The sequence below is a fragment of the Lipophrys pholis genome, assembly GCF_963383615.2.
Source record: "Lipophrys pholis genome assembly, chromosome: 12".
NCBI lineage: Eukaryota > Metazoa > Chordata > Actinopteri > Blenniiformes > Blenniidae > Lipophrys > Lipophrys pholis.
In genome coordinates this window covers 5,997,995-6,016,213 of record NC_137641.1, presented here as the reverse complement: position 1 = coordinate 6,016,213, position 18,219 = coordinate 5,997,995, and the positions used below count along the sequence as shown (strand labels likewise).

At 42.6% G+C, this 18,219-nt stretch overlaps 1 protein-coding gene across 1 annotated transcript in view; it reads left to right on the top strand.

Annotated features, from left to right (window-relative positions):
- LOC308117932 (integrin alpha-1-like) overlaps positions 1–18,219 on the top strand; it is an 84,419-nt gene that overhangs the window by 57,425 nt on the left and 8,775 nt on the right. Inside the window, 8 exon segments of the mRNA XM_080477052.1 lie at positions 1,081–1,256; positions 1,417–1,568; positions 3,821–3,931; positions 13,871–13,947; positions 16,600–16,729; positions 16,808–16,885; positions 16,961–17,037; positions 17,161–17,250. Coding sequence (XP_080333178.1) covers positions 1,081–1,256; positions 1,417–1,568; positions 3,821–3,931; positions 13,871–13,947; positions 16,600–16,729; positions 16,808–16,885; positions 16,961–17,037; positions 17,161–17,250 — 891 coding nt within the window.

Here is an 18,219-nt window from a genome sequence, read left to right as displayed (position 1 = left end):
GGGTTCGACCATTACCATTGGTTGCCAACCTGGGGGGTTGGAGACTTCCTGGGGTCTTTGCCTTGCTCCCTGCTGTTTTATGGCCTGTTCCTGGTGTCTCTCCTCTGGGGGGAGGACTGCTGGAGGAGTTCACTGGATCTTGAGCCCAACACACTGAACCCCAAACTGCTCCAGTTGGATGGACTGAGCTCCTTGACAGCCTCCTGCATTGTGTGTGTGAATGGGTGAATGTGCTTAACAATGTAAAGTTCTTTGTGGGCTACTCAAGTAGTGGAAAAGTTCCATAGAAGAGAAAATCTAACACACAGAATAGAATACACAAACTTTATCAATCCCACAGAGAAATTCTTTAAGCCAATGGATGCAGCTGCTAGGTAACGTACACTATCCATCCAATTAGAGCTGTTTGATGTTCAGAGTCTTGCTCAAGGACACTTCAACATGTGTAAGATAGGTCATCAAACTTGCAACCTTCCAATTGAAAGATGGCCGCTCTGCCAACCGGGCCACAGCCGCCCATAAACCAGAAGCCCACACACTGTGATCACTCTTGCTTGATAGTGAGGAACTCACATAGTGAGGGTTTGAATCCAGACTGAGTCTTTCTGTGTCGAGAGTTTCTCCATGTGCTTCATTGGATTTTCTCCAGATTGTCAGGTTTCCTCCCACAGTCCAAAAACAAACATATATATGAAAATATATTGAAAATGAATGGATTGATCACGTAGACTGGATGACAAGTGAATATTTCCTCCTCAAAATTGGTGTGAGAAGCAGAAAAATTGGCAAGCATAAGGATTTGAATCAGTTATGACAATATTTGGAAATCTGTCGGTCGGAACGTGTCCAAAAGGTCCAAAACTGCAGCTGTAGTGGGGTGATCCTGCTCTGCAGAGCTCAGTATCAATCAGAAGTGGGCCAAGAAAGGGAAAACTGTTCGTTTGGGACCACACGTGCATGAATGATCCTGTTGGCAATTCACAACTGAGCTCCTGTCGCGCAAACCAGGAGCAGGAGCTGCTGGAGGACCTTCACACCACCCACCAGGAGGCAATAATGTTACGCTTTCATCTCCACCAGGTCCAGGGATGTTGCGGAGCTGCAGGCCAACATGACGTTCAACCCCGCTAAGATCAACCTGCAACAGGCTCAGCACCAGTGTGAACACGGCAGACGCAAATCCGTGTGCGTGCTGACCGAGGTGTGTTTCATCTACAGCGTGAAATCTGACAACCAGGACCTGTACTCTGAAGCAGGTGAGTTGTAAAGGCGTCTTGAAGCATTAAATGAAGGGACTCCGACCTTGGGCCCATTGATCTCCAGCCCCAGTCCTAGAAAACCTCCGTCCTGCAGGTTTTATACGTTTCCCTTTTCATCACCATGCTCCTCTGTGGCCTGTCGTGTTTCATCCATCAGGTATCGTCTACACTCTGACTCTGGATGCTCTGCGTGCTAAAGCCAGAGCTTCCTTTATTGGCACGGACGATAAAAACGAGCGCAAGATTACCAGGAGCTTCTCCATCAAAGACAGAGAGAGGAAGTGTGTGAACGAAACCTTCATGATGTCGGCAAGTACTCTGATCTTCATGATGTGCAGTTTCTCATCAAGCGGACACAATCTTTTGATCAAAATAGATGTGGGACATTTCTACGCTGCTCATTTTTGAAATGGCAAAGCGTGGCCGTCGGCCATGTTTAAACAAGACGAAGCTGTGAGGAGGAATTTGGCCTCGGCCGCAACATGAACCAGACCTGATCAAAGCCTGTCTCGTTCAGCCTGGAGTGATAAATGATCTGTAGGAAGGACGAACGAGCAACAGCTGACTGAGACAACACCAGAGGACCAATCAGGTGTTTGCTGAATGTGACCAAGCGGCATTCATGAGGAGAAACATTTGGACCTCAACCACCACCTTCTGTAAACCCAGCCCGTCTGTCTCTTCCGGGCCCTTGCTGCAGCCAGGCATTTCTGTGATTATTGTCCCACGGCGGGAGACAAAGGGAGACAGGGACACAGAGGAAGAGAGGGAGACACAAGGAGACACAGGGAGAGCGGGACACAGAGGGAGACAGAGGAAGAGAGGGAGACACAGGGAGAGAGAGGGAGAGACAGGGACACAGAGGGAGACAGAGGGAGAGAGGGACACAGAGGGAGACACAGGGAGAGAGAGGGAGACACAGGGAGAGAGGGAGACAGGGACACAGAGGGAGACAGAGGGAGAGAGGGGGAGAAAGGGAGACAGAGGGAGAGAGGGAGACACAGGGAGACAGGGAGAGAGAGGGAGACAGACAGAGGGAGAGAGGGACAGAGATACAGAGGGAGACAGACTGAGAGAGGGAGACAGGGAGAGACGGAGACAGAGGAAGAGAGGAGACGGGGAGACAGAGGGAGAGAGAGGAGAGACGGAGACAGGGAGACAGAGGGAGAGAGAAGGAGAGACGGAGACAGAGGGAGAGAGAAGGAGATGGGTAGACAGAGGGAGAGAGAGGAGAGACTGAGACAGAGGGAGAGAGAAGGAGAGACGGAGACAGAGGGAGAGAGGGCGAGAGACAGAGAGAAGGAGATGGGTAGACAGAGGGAGAGAGAGGAGAGACGGAGCCAGAGGGAGAGAGAGCAAGAGAGAGGGACACTAATCAGTGGAAACAGCTGTTGTGTTTGCTGGACATGAGTATCTGCTCTGTTCTCCTCTGCCAGTTTGTGCAGACACTTCTCACATATTCCAGGGCAGAGGCTCATAAAGGTCAGAGAATTTATGACCGACACAAACAGCAACACGTTTATCTCTGCTGGACCCAACGAGAGCTGGACTGGTCCCACAGCAGCTGTTTGAAGCAAGAGACTCATCAGGACTGATCGCATGTCCCAAAAGAATCAATAGTGTTTGTCTTCACTTTGCCTAACATATAGATCTCATTGTCAGGATGGTGTGCAGATGGAGCCAAACACAGACTCCCAAGTTTCCATAGAAAGAGTTTATTGTTTATAAAGTCCAAGGAACACAATGAAACGCAGCAGAAACAGAAGTGACAAGTTGAGCCGACCCAGACAACAGGAGGACAAGGTTACATCCACAGGGAAGACAGGGGACAGCAGGTGCTGCACATTCCCCTGGATGACATCACAGGATTCAGGAAAGGTGTTAGGAGGCTTCCTAAAGGAGTTACGAAAGGTGTTAGGAGGCTTCCTAAAGGAGTTAGGATTGGTGTTAGGATGCTTCCTAAAGGAGTTAGTGAAAGGTATTAGGAGGCTTCCTAAAGGAGTTAAGGAAAGGTGTTAGGAGACTTCCTAAAGGAGTTAAGGAAAGGTGTTAGGAGACTTCCTAAAGGAGTTAGGAATGGTGTTAGGATGGTTCCTAAAGGAGTTAGTGAAAGGTGTTAGGAGACTTCCTGAAGGAGTTAAGGAAAGATTTTCATTATGAAGCAACCCTTACTTGCAATGAATTGGAAACATTTTAGAAAAATAAACTACAAAATAAATTACAAGGCTTTACAGAAGAGCGCTACAGACTCACATGTAAGATTATAATGACATGATTTTAATAGGTGGTGATCTAAAGTGGGTCTGAGGTGTGACGCTCCAGGGCTGAACAGGAGTCCCACTCCGGCCCTGAGGGGAAACCTGGGGGACGCGTAAATGTGGTGTCAGTCAGTCAATCAGTCAGTTGGTCGGTTGGTCAATCACTTCAGATCAGACACTCCAACATGGTCCTCTACCAAGATTTAATCAGTATAAGTGAACTAATAATGAAGTCCTTTTTGTCCCCCTTTATCTTTAATCTCTCTCCCTTCATCTCCACTCCCTCCCCCCTCCCCCTCTCAGGCTCGGCTGGACTTCCGGGACCCCCTCATGGTGTCGTTGCAGTTTGAAAAGGCCGATAAGGACAAAGGTCCGGTCCTGGATGAAAGCCTCCCGAGATCCATCAACAAGACCGTAAGATCGTTTATAAGATTCATGAAATCATCGTGTGTCGTTACTACGGCAACCACTTATCGCCAGGAGGGTAGAGCTAATCCACCTCATCCGTAGTCTGAGATTACGTTACAGTGACTCATGACCCAGAAATTATGAGCAGTACATTAAAAGTCACAGAGCCCTTGTCAGAAACTGAAAACTCCATTTGTGTTTACTTGTAATCCCCGAGTGAGGAAGTGAGCCTGTCTCTTCTGGCTCCAAAACAAAAGCTGCTGTTCTGCTACGTTAACATCTGCAACAGCTGACTGCCATCCTTCAGCGTGCATTAATGTTTCAGCAGCCAGGCCAAGCTTCCCACGCTCCCACGTGCATATTTGTACGTGTAGGAGACCTTCCAGCTAATTGTCACAGTGAGTGATGTTTCCAAGCGGAGTGGGGCAATATCACAGGAGGCTTCAGTCCCGGCGTGCAGCCAGGGATCAAATGAAAGCCCGTGTGTGGGAAACACTCGGCCGCCGTCGCAGTAGCAGCTCCACTTCTGCCCAGGGTTGCGTTTAAAAGCGCCGACACATCCTGACTGCCGTTCTTATCTGTCGTTACATTGATGTACGCTGCACTTAGACGGCGAGGAGGCCTCAACAGGACCTGCCCTGTTATTGTTATTGAAAGGAAGAGAAGGGCCGCGCACACAAAGAGGAAGTCATCGAGCGGAAGCAGCCATTTTTCTTGCATTGAGCGCCGCATCCGAGTCTCTTTCTCAGGAGGGTCGAACACTATTTGTCTTAACGGCCCAGAAGGACGCCCAGACGAGAGAGAGTCCAAAAGGCGGAGGAAGTGACGGCCATCCGAACTCACTCTTCTTATGAGGCGTACAAACAAACACGCAGAAAGAACAGAAGCGGAACATGTTCTTTCTGGAGGTGAAACATTAATTAAAGGGTTCAGATTATCCAGCGTTTCAACACTTTCACATGAGTTTATTGGCCCAAATCCAGCTCCTCCTTAATTTTCCTCATTTGAATATTGGATCATAGGAGCTGCATTCAGGATCTGCTGTGTCTGTGTGAGCTGGACTGGCTCCGCCCACACATGCCCATCTTGGGAAGAGGAGGAAGTACTTCCTCTCGTGGTGCCATGTGCCAGAGCAGAGCTGCCTAATTGTGGGAGGAGTCAAAGGGAGGGCCTACATTGATTGGGATTGGCTAAACCCCCGATGACACTACGTAGTGAGCAAAAAGTCCAAAACGTCTAAAAGACGTCGTCTCTATACATCCAGAGGACGTCCTCAGAGGAGCCGGAATGAAAGTTTCGTCAACGTCTTCCTTGGATGTTGTATTTACAGCTTGTCTGGACGTCAATGAAAATACATTTCAAAAGAATAAGGACAAGTCATCAGTCTTACACAGACACACGCGGAGGCAATGTAGCATTACCAATTACAATCACATGAATGTTATTAGAATGTGGGAGGAATCCAGAAGAAACCCATGCACACATAAGGTAACTCCACAAACACCTCCAGCTGGATTTGAACCACCGACCTTCTCTCTGTGAGGCGAGAGCGCTACCCACTGCAACAATGAGACAATTGATAATGCTAACTGACAGTGCTGATGAAACATTTACTCATGTACATAGATGTATTCACCAGACGAAAGGTTCTCAACTCATTCTGTTTTCAAGTAGACGTCCAGATTACAGTCTGGTTAAAACGTCTATTTCCAACTAGTTCTGGTGTCAAATAGCCGTCTAGATTACGGCCTGGGCGGACAGACGTGTTTTGGAGGTCTATGGACGTTGCTCGCTCAGTGGGTGAATAGGGTTTGATTTCTGATTGGCTGGTTGGAGCAACAGACTTTTTAAAACCTGAAACAAGCCAGAGAGAGAGAGGACAGACTGTCTTCATTCCAGATATGGGGACGATTAGTACTGTTGGAGAACCTTTAGGATGTAGATTTGCATAATATGAGCCCTTTAATCCATCCGTGACACCCACTTTATCAACGCCAGGTTCCAGGAGATGAGTCTCAGCTGAAAATGGGACAGAAGCAGGTGATTGTTTAAGTGATGACAGCAACTTTAGAGTCACCAATTAGCCTCAGTTGCCAGAAGAAGCCAGGATAGTTGACGAAAACCCAGAGGACAGGCAAATTCACCCCAGATAAAAACGCATGGGTGCGTTTTGCTGTGAGGCCTGAATGCTAATCACTCCTCCACCGCACCACCTTCTTAAAATTCTCATTTCACAGGTTTTAAAACCGTTCGGTCAGATAAATGGGTTTATTATGTCAGTGTTGCAGTTTATTATTCAACTGCTGCTTTAAGGAAAACTATTTAAACAAAGTTCAAGATTATTCGGGAGATTTCTTCTGCAGATTCTGTGATGCCTTTGGCATATCGTAACAACAAACACACAACGAAGCAGACAGATACCCGGTCGAGCAACGAAGACAAACAAAGCAAGCAAGTCAAGTTCTCAGTGTCCTTCCCTTTCCAGCTAAATAAGATAAGATCAAATAAATGAGATCAAAATAGATAAAAACACGCCACAATAAAAATAAAACCTCAGGAAAATAAAAGCAGTCGCTGACTGTAACCGGGATAAGAACATACAATAAAATAAGTGTTTTAAAAAGTTCAAGAGAATTTTATTACATTATTCTTGCAAGAAGAGACAAAGTCACAGTCCAACCTCTGCATGATTGTCCAGCAGTTTGTCTCACTCTGAAGCCAGACAGCGCCCCCTAAAGGCTAAATTGTTTTGAGTCTGCATTGAAGGACACCAAAAGTAGCACAGAGGTTCTAACAGTACTGACACAGGTCATCCTGGAACACAGACTGAACATTACACATCGTTCTTTATGAGACTAAAGACTTCTCTGACAGTTACTCGTTGGTTTCCTTTGAAGTTTTTAAACTTTGCTTGGTGGATTGGCCGGATTGGAGCAGCTTTGCTCCACTCGCCTTATGTTTGACACCCTGATATAGTTTAACAAAAACAAAAAGAAGCCAGAAAATAAGGGAGCACATGCAATCTCCAGTTCCAGCGTGAGATGGGAAAAGAGTGCAAAACAGTGCTGCACTATCCTGTCTGGCTCTGTCTAAAGCAGATCGGATGAAAAGTTTCCAAACTGTTAGGTGAGTTAAAATGTATGATGACACTACTTTTACACTCAAACATGCAAACTCCACCCGAGATTAACTCCAGATTATAGAACTTTGAACCACACATTTGATCTCAACTCAACTTTATTTCTACAGCAGATTCTCTTGTTAATGAAATATGTCACATAAACTGTCAATGCAGTAACCGTATAGTATTTATGAATGGAGCTTTTGTCACTAATCCACACGTGTGAAAACATCTGGCAGCATTTCTGCAGCATCAGGTGAAAAGAAGGTTCACATTTGCTGGTGACAGTTTTCAGGAGTGCATCGCTTCACTGAAAGGACCACGGTAGGCTTCTGGCAACGACCGCAAGAGGCAGACTGAGCTGTAGTTATAGTCCAGAAAGCTCCGAGAGCCCATTTAGCTCATGTACTTAAACTTTACTGCCCTCTGGTGGTGCATCTTGAGTGTGGAGGGAACTGGGTTGCTGCAGGAAGAGTATACATGTATATACAGTTGTGCTCATAAGTTTACATACCCTGGGAGAATTTATGATTTCTTGGCTGTTCTTCAGAGAATATGAATGATAACACAAAAACCTTTCTTCCACACATGGTTGATGGTTGGGTGAAGCTATTTATTGGCAAACAACTGTGTTTACTCTTTTTAAATCAAAATGACAAAAGAAAGTATCCAAATGACCCGGATCAAAAGTTTACATACCCCAGTTGTTAATACCATGCATTGCCCACTTTAACATCAATGACAGCTTCAAGTCTTTAGTGGTCGTTGTGGATAAGGTTCTTTATTTTCTCAGATGGCAAAGCTGCCCATTCTTCTTGGCAAAAAGCCTCCAGTTCCTCTAAGTTCTTGGACTGTCTTGCATGAACTGCATGTTTGAGATCTCCCCAGAGTGGCTCAATGATATTGAGGTCAGGAGATTGAGATGGCCACTCCAGAACCTTCCCTTTGTTCTGCTGTAGCCAATGACAGGTCGACTTGGCCTTGTGTTTTGGATCATTGTCATGTTGGAACCCCCATAAACGTCCCATGTGCAGCTTCCAGGCAGATGAGTGCAAAGTTTCCTCCAGTATTTTCTGATAACATGCTGCAATGATCTTGCCATAAATTTTGGACAAGTTCCATGTGCCTCTGTAGCTCACAGATCCCAAAAACATCAGTGATGCACCTCCGTGTTTCACAGTAGGAATGGTGTTCCTTTCATCATAGGCCTTGTTGACTCCTCTCCAAATGTAATGTTTATGGTTGTGGCCAAAAAGTTCAGTTTTGGTCTCATCACTCCAAAGGACTTTGTTCCAGAAGTTTTGAGGCTTGTCTCTGTGCTGTTTGGCGTAATGGAAGCGGGATACTTTGTGACATTTGCGCAGCAATGGCTTTCTTCTGGCGACTCGACCATGCAGCCCATTTTTCTTCAAGTGCCTCCTTATTGTGCATCTTGAAACAGCCACACCACAATTTTCCAGAGAGTCCTGTATTTCAGCTGAAGTTATTTATAGATATTTCTTTGCATCTCGAACAATTTTCCTGGCAGTTGTGGCTGAAATCTTTGCTGGTCTACCTGACCATGGTTTGGTTTCAACTAATTTTCTTCTTCTTAATCAGCGTTTGAACACTGCTGATTGGCATTCTCAATTCCTTGGATATCTTTTTATACCCCTGTCCTGTTTTATGCAGTTCCATTACCTTTTCTCGCAGATCCTTTGACAATTCTTTTGCTTTCCCCATGACTCAGAATCCAGAAACGTCTGTGCAGCACTGGATGAAAGATGAATGGTCTGTCAGAAGCCCAGAAACTCACTGACCTTTTATACACACACACTAATTACAAACAAAAAGGTCAAAGGTGAGGGTGGGAACCTTGATTAGCCATTCAAACCTGTTTGTGTCAACTTTTGTGCATGTTATCAGGTCAAAGTCACTGGGGTATGTAAACTTTTGATCCGGGTCATTTGGATACTTTCTTTTGTCATTTTGATTTAAAAAGAGTAAACACCATTGTTTGCCAATGAATAGCTTCACCCAACAATTAACCATGAGTGGAAGAAAGATTTTTGTGTTATCATTCATATTTTCTGAAGAATGGCCAAGAAATCATAAATTCTCCCGGGGTATGTAAACTTATGAGCACAACTGTATGTCGGGGTGAAATGTGAAATTCCCCGAGGGGAAGTTGTGAATGGAAGTTACCCCAGGGCAATTTAAAATTGGACCAAGGCCAATTTTAAGGATAAAGCGTGAAATGATCAAGAACACAAGACCTATCCACCATATTACAGACAGTACATAGAAAACAATCTTCACATCTCAATTACAGACAATCTCAATTAAATAAGAAAAAAAGAAAAAACAACAACACTAAAAGCACTTATTAAAATTAAAACAATAAAATAGAGAAAAGCAACATACCCTTTTTGTATCACATGACAAAACCTCGATCAATCAAATAATCAAGATTGTATTCTGGTGTTGAGAATAAAATACATTCTTAGTCTCTTTTTAAAACCAGTTGTTCCTTAATATGACGGAGCACAACTGGTAGATTGTTCCAGAGCACAGTTGTTCTGTAGCATACAGTCCTCTTCATGAGGTAAAGTCATCTGTCCACTGTTCGCCCCTCCAGGGGAATATGAATGTGTATTTAAGCAGTAAATGATAGTATCATAGAGAAATGTAGGACTCTGAGTGTTGATAATTCTGTGAACGTATATTAATATATTAGCAGATCGTCTATGATTGGCAGTCAGCCAAGCGTTTCTACAACAGCCGTTCTCGCAGAACCACCAAGAACCCGTCTTGCAGCCTTGTTTTGAGCCACTTGTAATTCCATCAGAAGACAGTTGGATGCAGCAACCCATACAACTGAACAGTACTGTAAATAACATCAAACCAATGAAAACACCACAGTGCACATTGACGCCTTTATGGCAACAGCTCCACCCATTTGGACAGCAACTTTGTTGATGCGATCAGACCATGACAATGAGCAATCAAGCCAAAGTCCAAGAAGCTTCACTGTTTCTACTTCCTGTAGAGTTCGACCATTTACTCGTATATTCAATTATGTGATAATCTATACTTGGAACCAAATATTATTCTCATTGGTTTTGATATATTTAGAATTAGTTTATTTGTTTTGATCCAGTTAAATCATTTGCTGATGGCACAAGACAGAACCTGGTGAAGCTTTGAACGTGGAGGGACTGCATAATAAAGAGTAGAATTATCTGCAAACAGTCAATGCAGCCTTACTGAGTACATACAGCAAATCATTAGTAAAAACTGAAAATAACAGAGGTCCGAGGCAGCTTCCTTGAGGGACTCCACAGCCCAGGGACTTACTACAAGATCATGCACCATGAAAATAAACTCTCTGCGACCTCTCAGACAGATAGCTCCTAAACACCTTGATAGCAGAAGAAGTAAAACCATAACTCAGAAGTTGCTGGTGGATCACATGGAATGCAGTACTGGAGTCCAGTAATATTGATCATCAATCGATGGTAACCAGCTGTCGGACATTTGCGTCACTGCAGTGCAGGAGCAACGAGCAGACCCGTAAGCATGTTGGAACATTGGAGTGAAATCATCTTCACGTGCTCAAATACAATCTGTTCCAATCACTGACTGAGAATAGGCAGAATGCTGAAAGGCCCACCAGTCCAACCACAGACAGTAGTGTTTGTGTCTTTGGTAAAGGAATGATCTTTCCCTCCTTCCAAAGCTTTGGACACACTCCACTGATCAGACTTCTGTTGAATATGTGACAGATTGGTTTAGAAATACGTACGGCCCACGATTCCAACAGCAGGATGTCAGTCCCAGCAGCTCCACCAACAGTCAAAGAGCTCAGCAGCATTTCCAGCTGCGCAACATCAACCTGATGAAAGTCAGAATCACAGTTTATCCTTCAGAATACATTTTTTCATCAGCTCATGGGAGTTGGAATCAACAGGATAATCCGTTTTCTCTCTAAGTTTGGAATCTTTGTAAACAAAATAATCATTGAAATCATTTGCGGTCTGTGATGGTTTAGTCAAATAAACTCCTTCACTTCAACCAAGGAAGTGCAGGTCGGGAGTTTCCCAGGACTTCATAGAGTACATTCCACATCCTCCTACTATCTGTACCACGAGCAGAGATTCTCTTTTCCCCTCTGTTCACCTTGGTCACATGATTCCTTAAAGTATAATAAAGTGTTCTGCCTTCCAGAGAACCAGACAGAACAGCGACCTGTTTGGCTCTTTAAGTCAGTGTCAACCCAGGAGCACTTTACTTTAACAGAACATGTCTGTAACGGGGCCTGCTTCTTAAAGCTCTCATGAGAAGATCCAGAAATAAATCAAGGGAGATATCCACTTCATCAGTGGCACACACCATATCCCATTTAATGTTGTCCAGTTCATTTAGGAAACTCTCCTGGTTAAAGGCCCTCTAAGTTCTTTGGGTAATGACTTTAGGACAGGCTCTAGGTCGCTCTGTTCTCCTGGAGACAGCAACACAGGGGTGGTGACTGAAACCAACAGCTAGAGAATCGGGTGTTGAGCCCAGATCAGGGTTACTAGTGTAAATATGATCAATACATTTAGATGTTAAACATCCTATACTATTACTAGAAATTCTTGTGGGTTGATACATTAATTGAGATAACCCACAGGTGTCTGTCATAGATTGAAGCTTATTCTTCATTATCAGATAGCCAATCAATATTTAGTTCCTCCAGCCAGCATCGCTCTGTTTTCCTCGGTCACTTTGTCTAGCATATTACATAAACCTTTTAATTACCCTCTCCTGGCACGAGGTGGCCGATAAGAACTATTGGTTTCTAAATATGGAAGTTGTACGTGAAAGCCGAACACTTCATTAAGTCACATCTCAGGTTCACAGGAAAAGAATTCGGTATGTAAACGACCACGCCGCCTCCAAACCTGTTTGCATCGTGTCTATAGATTGAAACACCCTATATCAGCATCAGAATGCTCTATGAAGCTGTCCTGGCGGGTTTCAGAAATCATAAGGATGTTTATTTTGTTTAATAGCTAAAATGCAAGGAGCTCTATTGTCATTTCAACACATGTAAACATGAGGTGAAGAGAAAGCGTTAACTCTGGTCCCGGTGAATGGATTCCTCAGACTACATATATTAATATGTGCAAGGATTAAACTTTAGGTAGTTGATTTATACTGGTCATCTTAGTTTTGATGGTGAATACGTCAGATATTAGAATAAAGTGTAAAATCAATTTGAATATCTTGTACCATAAGTTGTTTTGTCATCATCAAGCAGGCTACATCAGACTGGTTTGTCCAGCACACAGACATATACAGCAACACTCCACTCACCAAAAGACAAAAAGAAGTTTGAAGCTCATGACTGTCCAGGCCTGCGGGACGATGATCAGCTGATCAGACTTCCAGCTGGCTTCATCACCTCTCTCCCTCTGGCAGCTTCAACTTGGGCCACAGCTCGTTGCTCCTCAGCTGCACAGCTTCAGAGAAACCTTCCTCATGTAGACCTTAGTGCCCTTTCATTTCCGTCAGAAGAAAGAATCAGCTCTCTGTCCTTCATACGAAGAAGTTGGACAGCAATTCTTCTTGGTCTTCTGCTCTCCTGGTACTGACCGAGTCTCTGGGCACGCTCAATGGCCATCTTTGTTCCGTCTAAGTCCCAGTCTTTAGAAAGCATTTGTGGGACCTTTTTTCTCTGAATCGCTCCAGTGCTCTCCTCTCTCGTCTGCAACGCCATCGATTCAAATGTTCGCTCTCCTGCTCTGCTTTTCGATGTCGTCCAGCTTAGCGAACATTGCATCCAATTCCCGCTTGGAAGTAGTGATGGTCGTCTCAAACGCCTTCATCTTTTCCTTCAATCTTATTCTCATCAAACTTTGCTTGGGTGAATTCCAAGCTTGTCTTCTGCTGCTGTACATCTCTGATAACGCCATCCGACCTGGAGCTGGTACCATCCACGATCAGCTGAATGAAACGTTTGAAGTTGTCCTGCTGCTGCAGGAACATATCTTTAAAGATCTCTCTCTGCTGCTCCATTAACTGGGAGAGTACACTCATTGTGACCACATCCTCCCCACAAGGGGATGTTTTAACATTTTTAGGAGGCATGATATATCTCACCAGGATGTACCGGAAGTTGATGGTGACGGTCTGTTTGGTCAGAGGCCCAGTAGGCCCAGGAGCCCATCAACTTGGGCTACAGCCACAAGCTCAGCAAATAGACGAGACATCTTCTTCAATGTTGAGACGATGTATGAATAAAGGTCCGTAGACAACTGGATTTGAGAGTACCACAAAGGATTCCACAGATTTGTGTTCGATTCTAAGAGGCCAGACTCTCGGAGGAAACGCCTGGCAGCCATCTTGTTAGAATTCATTTCTCATCACCATGTATTTAACATACTTTGTCAACCATGCATCATCTTTTTCTACCATGTTATTACCATTTATTTTTCATGTATTATTCATGTATATCAATTACATATTTTACATACCATTTTATTATTTTAATATTGACCATGCATGTTATTTGACATATTTTGTCACGTTTATTTTACATACTGCTTTTACATTACAGATCAAATATTTTGAACTTGGTCAGAACCTGTAAATGGTGATTATTTGGTTACATTAAATCATTCCAAATCTGTTTTGGCAGGTCCTACTTAAACTTTAAAGTTTAAATTTGAAGGTCATGGTGGCACCGTTTTACCCACTGAAGATGAAATTGGGCTGAATGTGGCCTCTGAATTCAAATCAAGCACATCTGAAAGAAACATTTAAGTGCCTTTGCACGTCTTTTGTTTGTTTGTTACTTGCAGATTCCTTTGGTTGACTGTGGAAGTGATGAGAAGTGTATTGCTGACCTCTCCCTCAGAGCAGAGCCCAGCGTTAAAAGGTGAGTGGAATCAGCAGTGAAGGTGTCTGTAGAGGCAAACCGATGCTTTAATCCATTCAGGATGAACATCATGTTTCTCAAGATCATTTCTATGGTTGGAATAGATTGAATTCACATAGTTTACAAGTAGTTGTTGATAATCAATGTATTTTCCATAGCAACCCTTTAAAGGCCCAAATCCAGAGCCATGACTTTCTTTATCATTATGTGACATGGAGATGTCCTTCCGCCTTATGAACATGGTAAATGGACTCCACTTATATCTCACCTTACAGCTGCATCAGCAGTCCTCAAAAAGCTTTACATAGCTCATCACATTCACTCATTCACACACACATTCACACATCAATTGAGGCTACAGCCATGCACTGCGCTGTCACTCCAATGGCAGCAGTTTGGGGTTCAGTGTCTTGCCCAAGGACACTTCAGCATGTAGACAGGTGGAGATGGAAATCAAACCTGCGACCTTCTGGTTGTCAGACGACCGCTCTACCAAGTGAGGCATGCCGCCCCTACATGTAAAACTAGTGCCAAATGTGCTATTGCTAACAAAATGAATAAAAAATAAAAACTATTTAATTTTTACTTTACCTATTTTGATGCTTTTCTTTTTTACTTTGTTTCTTTTTTTTTACATGTTCGAAATAAAAATTCATTCATTCATTCATTCATTCATTCATTCATTCATTCATTCCAAAAATAATAACTAACACAAGTCTGGGAAATCCTCAAACATCAACAGTCAGACTGCAACAGAAAAAGATTCCCCACATTCAGGCCCTGTTTACACGACAGCGTTTCACATGACAACACCTAATCCGCAAAAAAAAAAAAGGAGTGTTTTTACACTGCAGCAGCGGACACAGAGACAACGGTGTAGTTACTATGCGGGGCCACTGGAGGGCGCTGTTGCTTGATTTTGTTATGAAACTACACAGACGTGTGTGCAGAGAACAATATAACTATAAATGTGAGGAAAATGGAGAGAACCTGACATCCGTATTTATTGATGACACATCGGATGCTATCAGGGGGGAGTCTCAACTATTAAACTACTGATCTGGACGATAAAACTAGAATATAGACCGCGGGTCGTACCACTATGCTGCCGCCATGTTTGTTTACAACTGGATGAGCAGGAGGGAGGGGGAGAGATGTGCATGCGCAGTGACAGGCTCTGTAGCCTCCATCAGTCTCCGCAGGAGGGATTTGCACTGTGAAAGAATCTTTCCACCTTGGGAGCCGGATTAAAAACTTTGCAGATACAGTGGATCCACACACTGGTGTCGTGTAAACGGACCCCCCAAAAGTGAAGAAAGTTTTGCAGATACACTCTAATTCGTTGTCGTGTAAACGGGTCCTTAGTGCACCTCATAATTACCTTGTGACACCCAGAACTAGAAATAGTCATATTACTGTTATTAAGTAGTATTTTTGGCAACTTTCTCGAATATTTGTTTGGCAATGTGCGATTTTTTGAAACGAAAACACAAGACGGTTTTCACTTGAAATGTTGAGCTTCTGTTTAAAAAAACCTGATTATTTCATTTATAAATAATGGATATTTGCTGATCTGCTGTTGGTTGAAAGTGACACAGGAAGGATTTTAAGGCAAACTTTGGTGTTTGTTCAGCAGGATTTACAATAATATCATGTGATTTGCACAAAGCAAAGTTCCCTTCTTAACCAAACGCAATCCTTCAGAGCCAAAAGGATTTACAGTGTTAGTTTTTATTCACATTTTTACTCCAAATTAGAATTATTTGCCACATAACATGTTATATGCACTTTTCTGTCACAGTCTTAAACACTTAATTTGATCGTGTAATATTTCATATGTAAGATAATTAGTGCTGCCAAAAATAACTTGTTCATTTAATTAATTGATTTGAAATGTTTAATTCATTAAAACATTTTAAGTAATTAACGCAGTTGTGTTTCCTTCCGGCGTTTTTTTTGTTTTTTTAACTCCCTTGCCAGAGCAGCAGCATGAGCAGCATCTCTGTATGCAGCTCCGTGACCACAGAGCAGCACAATATGAGTGGAATAATATTAGGGCAGAAAGTTTCACCTTAAAAATTTCCCTGACGGCTGATTGAGAAAGTGAAAGTCATTAGTTTTACTTTGAAAAGCTGAACAGCTAAGTGACTACCTTTGTATACTTTTTGTGTTATTGATTCTCTTTATATTTCCACATTTATTTCATTTTCATTTTGGCACTGCTGTGATTCCATAATAAAAGTCCCTCATAATTTAACACCAACAATTGTCCAGAAGATTGTGATAAACTGTGGTACTCTTAACGCAGTATTCTCTAGTAAACCAGCAGACCACCACAAAGGTAAACGGCTATATTATAGTATATTTCCACATTTATTTAATATTCATTTTGGCACTCCTGTGATTCCATACTTTATCACTGAGTGTTGGAGGGGTAGGAGTTAATACGTTTTTTACTTCTTCCTTTTCTTTTTCGACATACAAATGTGAGCAAGTGGGATGTGTTGTTTTGTTTAGTTTTTTTTTTTGTTTAGGTTTTACCCATTTAAATTTAATTTTTCCTTTCTATCTTTTGTATTTTATTTGTACGTTCAAAATCAAGTTTCATTCATTCATTCATGAATCACAATCACTTTCTCCTCATTTCTCCAGCATATTAATCAAAGTGAACAAGAAAGACAAGCTTGTCGTGAACATCGACGTCAGGAACAGCAAAGACAACGCCTACAACACCAAAGTCATCGTCAGCTTCTCACCCAACATCAACTACGTTAAAGTGGAGGTGAGGCTGCTTCCGCACCATCCGGACCGGCCTCTGCATCGACTGCAGTCTTAATGATGTTTTCTTTGTGGTAAACAGCCAGACATGACGTGCACGCTGAACAACACCAAAGTGGAGTGTGCTGTTGGATATCCATTTCTGGGAAACAATGTAGAGGTGAGTTTCAGTTTGTTGGATTCGATAAATCCTGCTGCTGATCGAAGCCGAGTAACGATTTAACAATATCCACAGGAAAACTTCAAAATGAGGTTTGAGGTGAATCCCGAACATATTCAGAAGGAAATTCATATCAATGTGACAGCAACAAGGTGAGAGTCTCCAACATGCTCATAAATCTGATTAAGTGGTTATTGTGCTGCAGAAAGAAATCAATTAAATGAGTTTTCTTGTCATAATTACATCCTTTGCATCATTGTTGTTTTTCCCCACAGTGACAGTGAAGAGTTAGCCTCCACTCTGGGTGACAACAACGTCCAAATCTCCATTCCAGTGAAATATGAGGCCGGGCTCATCTTCAGAGTGTAAGTAAATAGAAACATGAGTGAATGAAAATGATACTTCACCCAGACTCAACAACATGCAATGGCATTGCTTTTAATGTTCTTTTCTCTTGCACTGCATAAAACATCATAGCGTAGGATTGCATAACAATACGTGATATCGCACAGCATAACAGAGATCAACAGTATTGCATCGCATAACATAACATAGCATAACATGTCCTGACACGCATAACCGTATGATAACATAACACAGTACAACCTATATCTTTACATAACATAACACAGTATAACCTATATCTTGACATGACATGACTTAATGTTACCCAGCATAACATATCATGACTTTTCATAACATAACACAACATTAGCCATTAGAACACATAACTTCGCTCAGCTTGCCATAATTTAAAATATCATAATGTAATGTAATATAATATAATGTAATGTAATAGTACTGTCAATCAATTAAAAAAAAGACTAATTAATTGCACAATTTTCTGTAATTAATTGTGATTAATCACATTGTTTTTCGACCGAAGATTGAAGCTTGTAATGGATATTTATTGAGGGAAAACCACAGAATTAATGTCGACTCTACACGCAGAGACGATATTTATATTTAAAGACTATTTTTATAACGTCATTTTAGCTTTGCGTGAAACTGTTTCTCTCTAAGATCCGCAAAATAATAAAAACATAAACATTGCTCCAAAACTAATGTGTGAATGACAGATTCAAAAAGACCAGAAGCTGAATACTAAACTTGGTGAGAGACTAGTTTAGTACTAACCATAGTGGTAATAAACTCAACAATTTATTTGAAATTCATATGGTCTAGCATACCATAGCCTTGCTTACATTGACAAACAATGTTTCACACTGGCAGTTTAGTTTTATACGTTGTTCTCACGACGTACACTTCTGCAATCTTCTGAGGGAAACGCACAACTCAACTGTTTGGTTGATCAACAGGAACTGCTCTTTTGA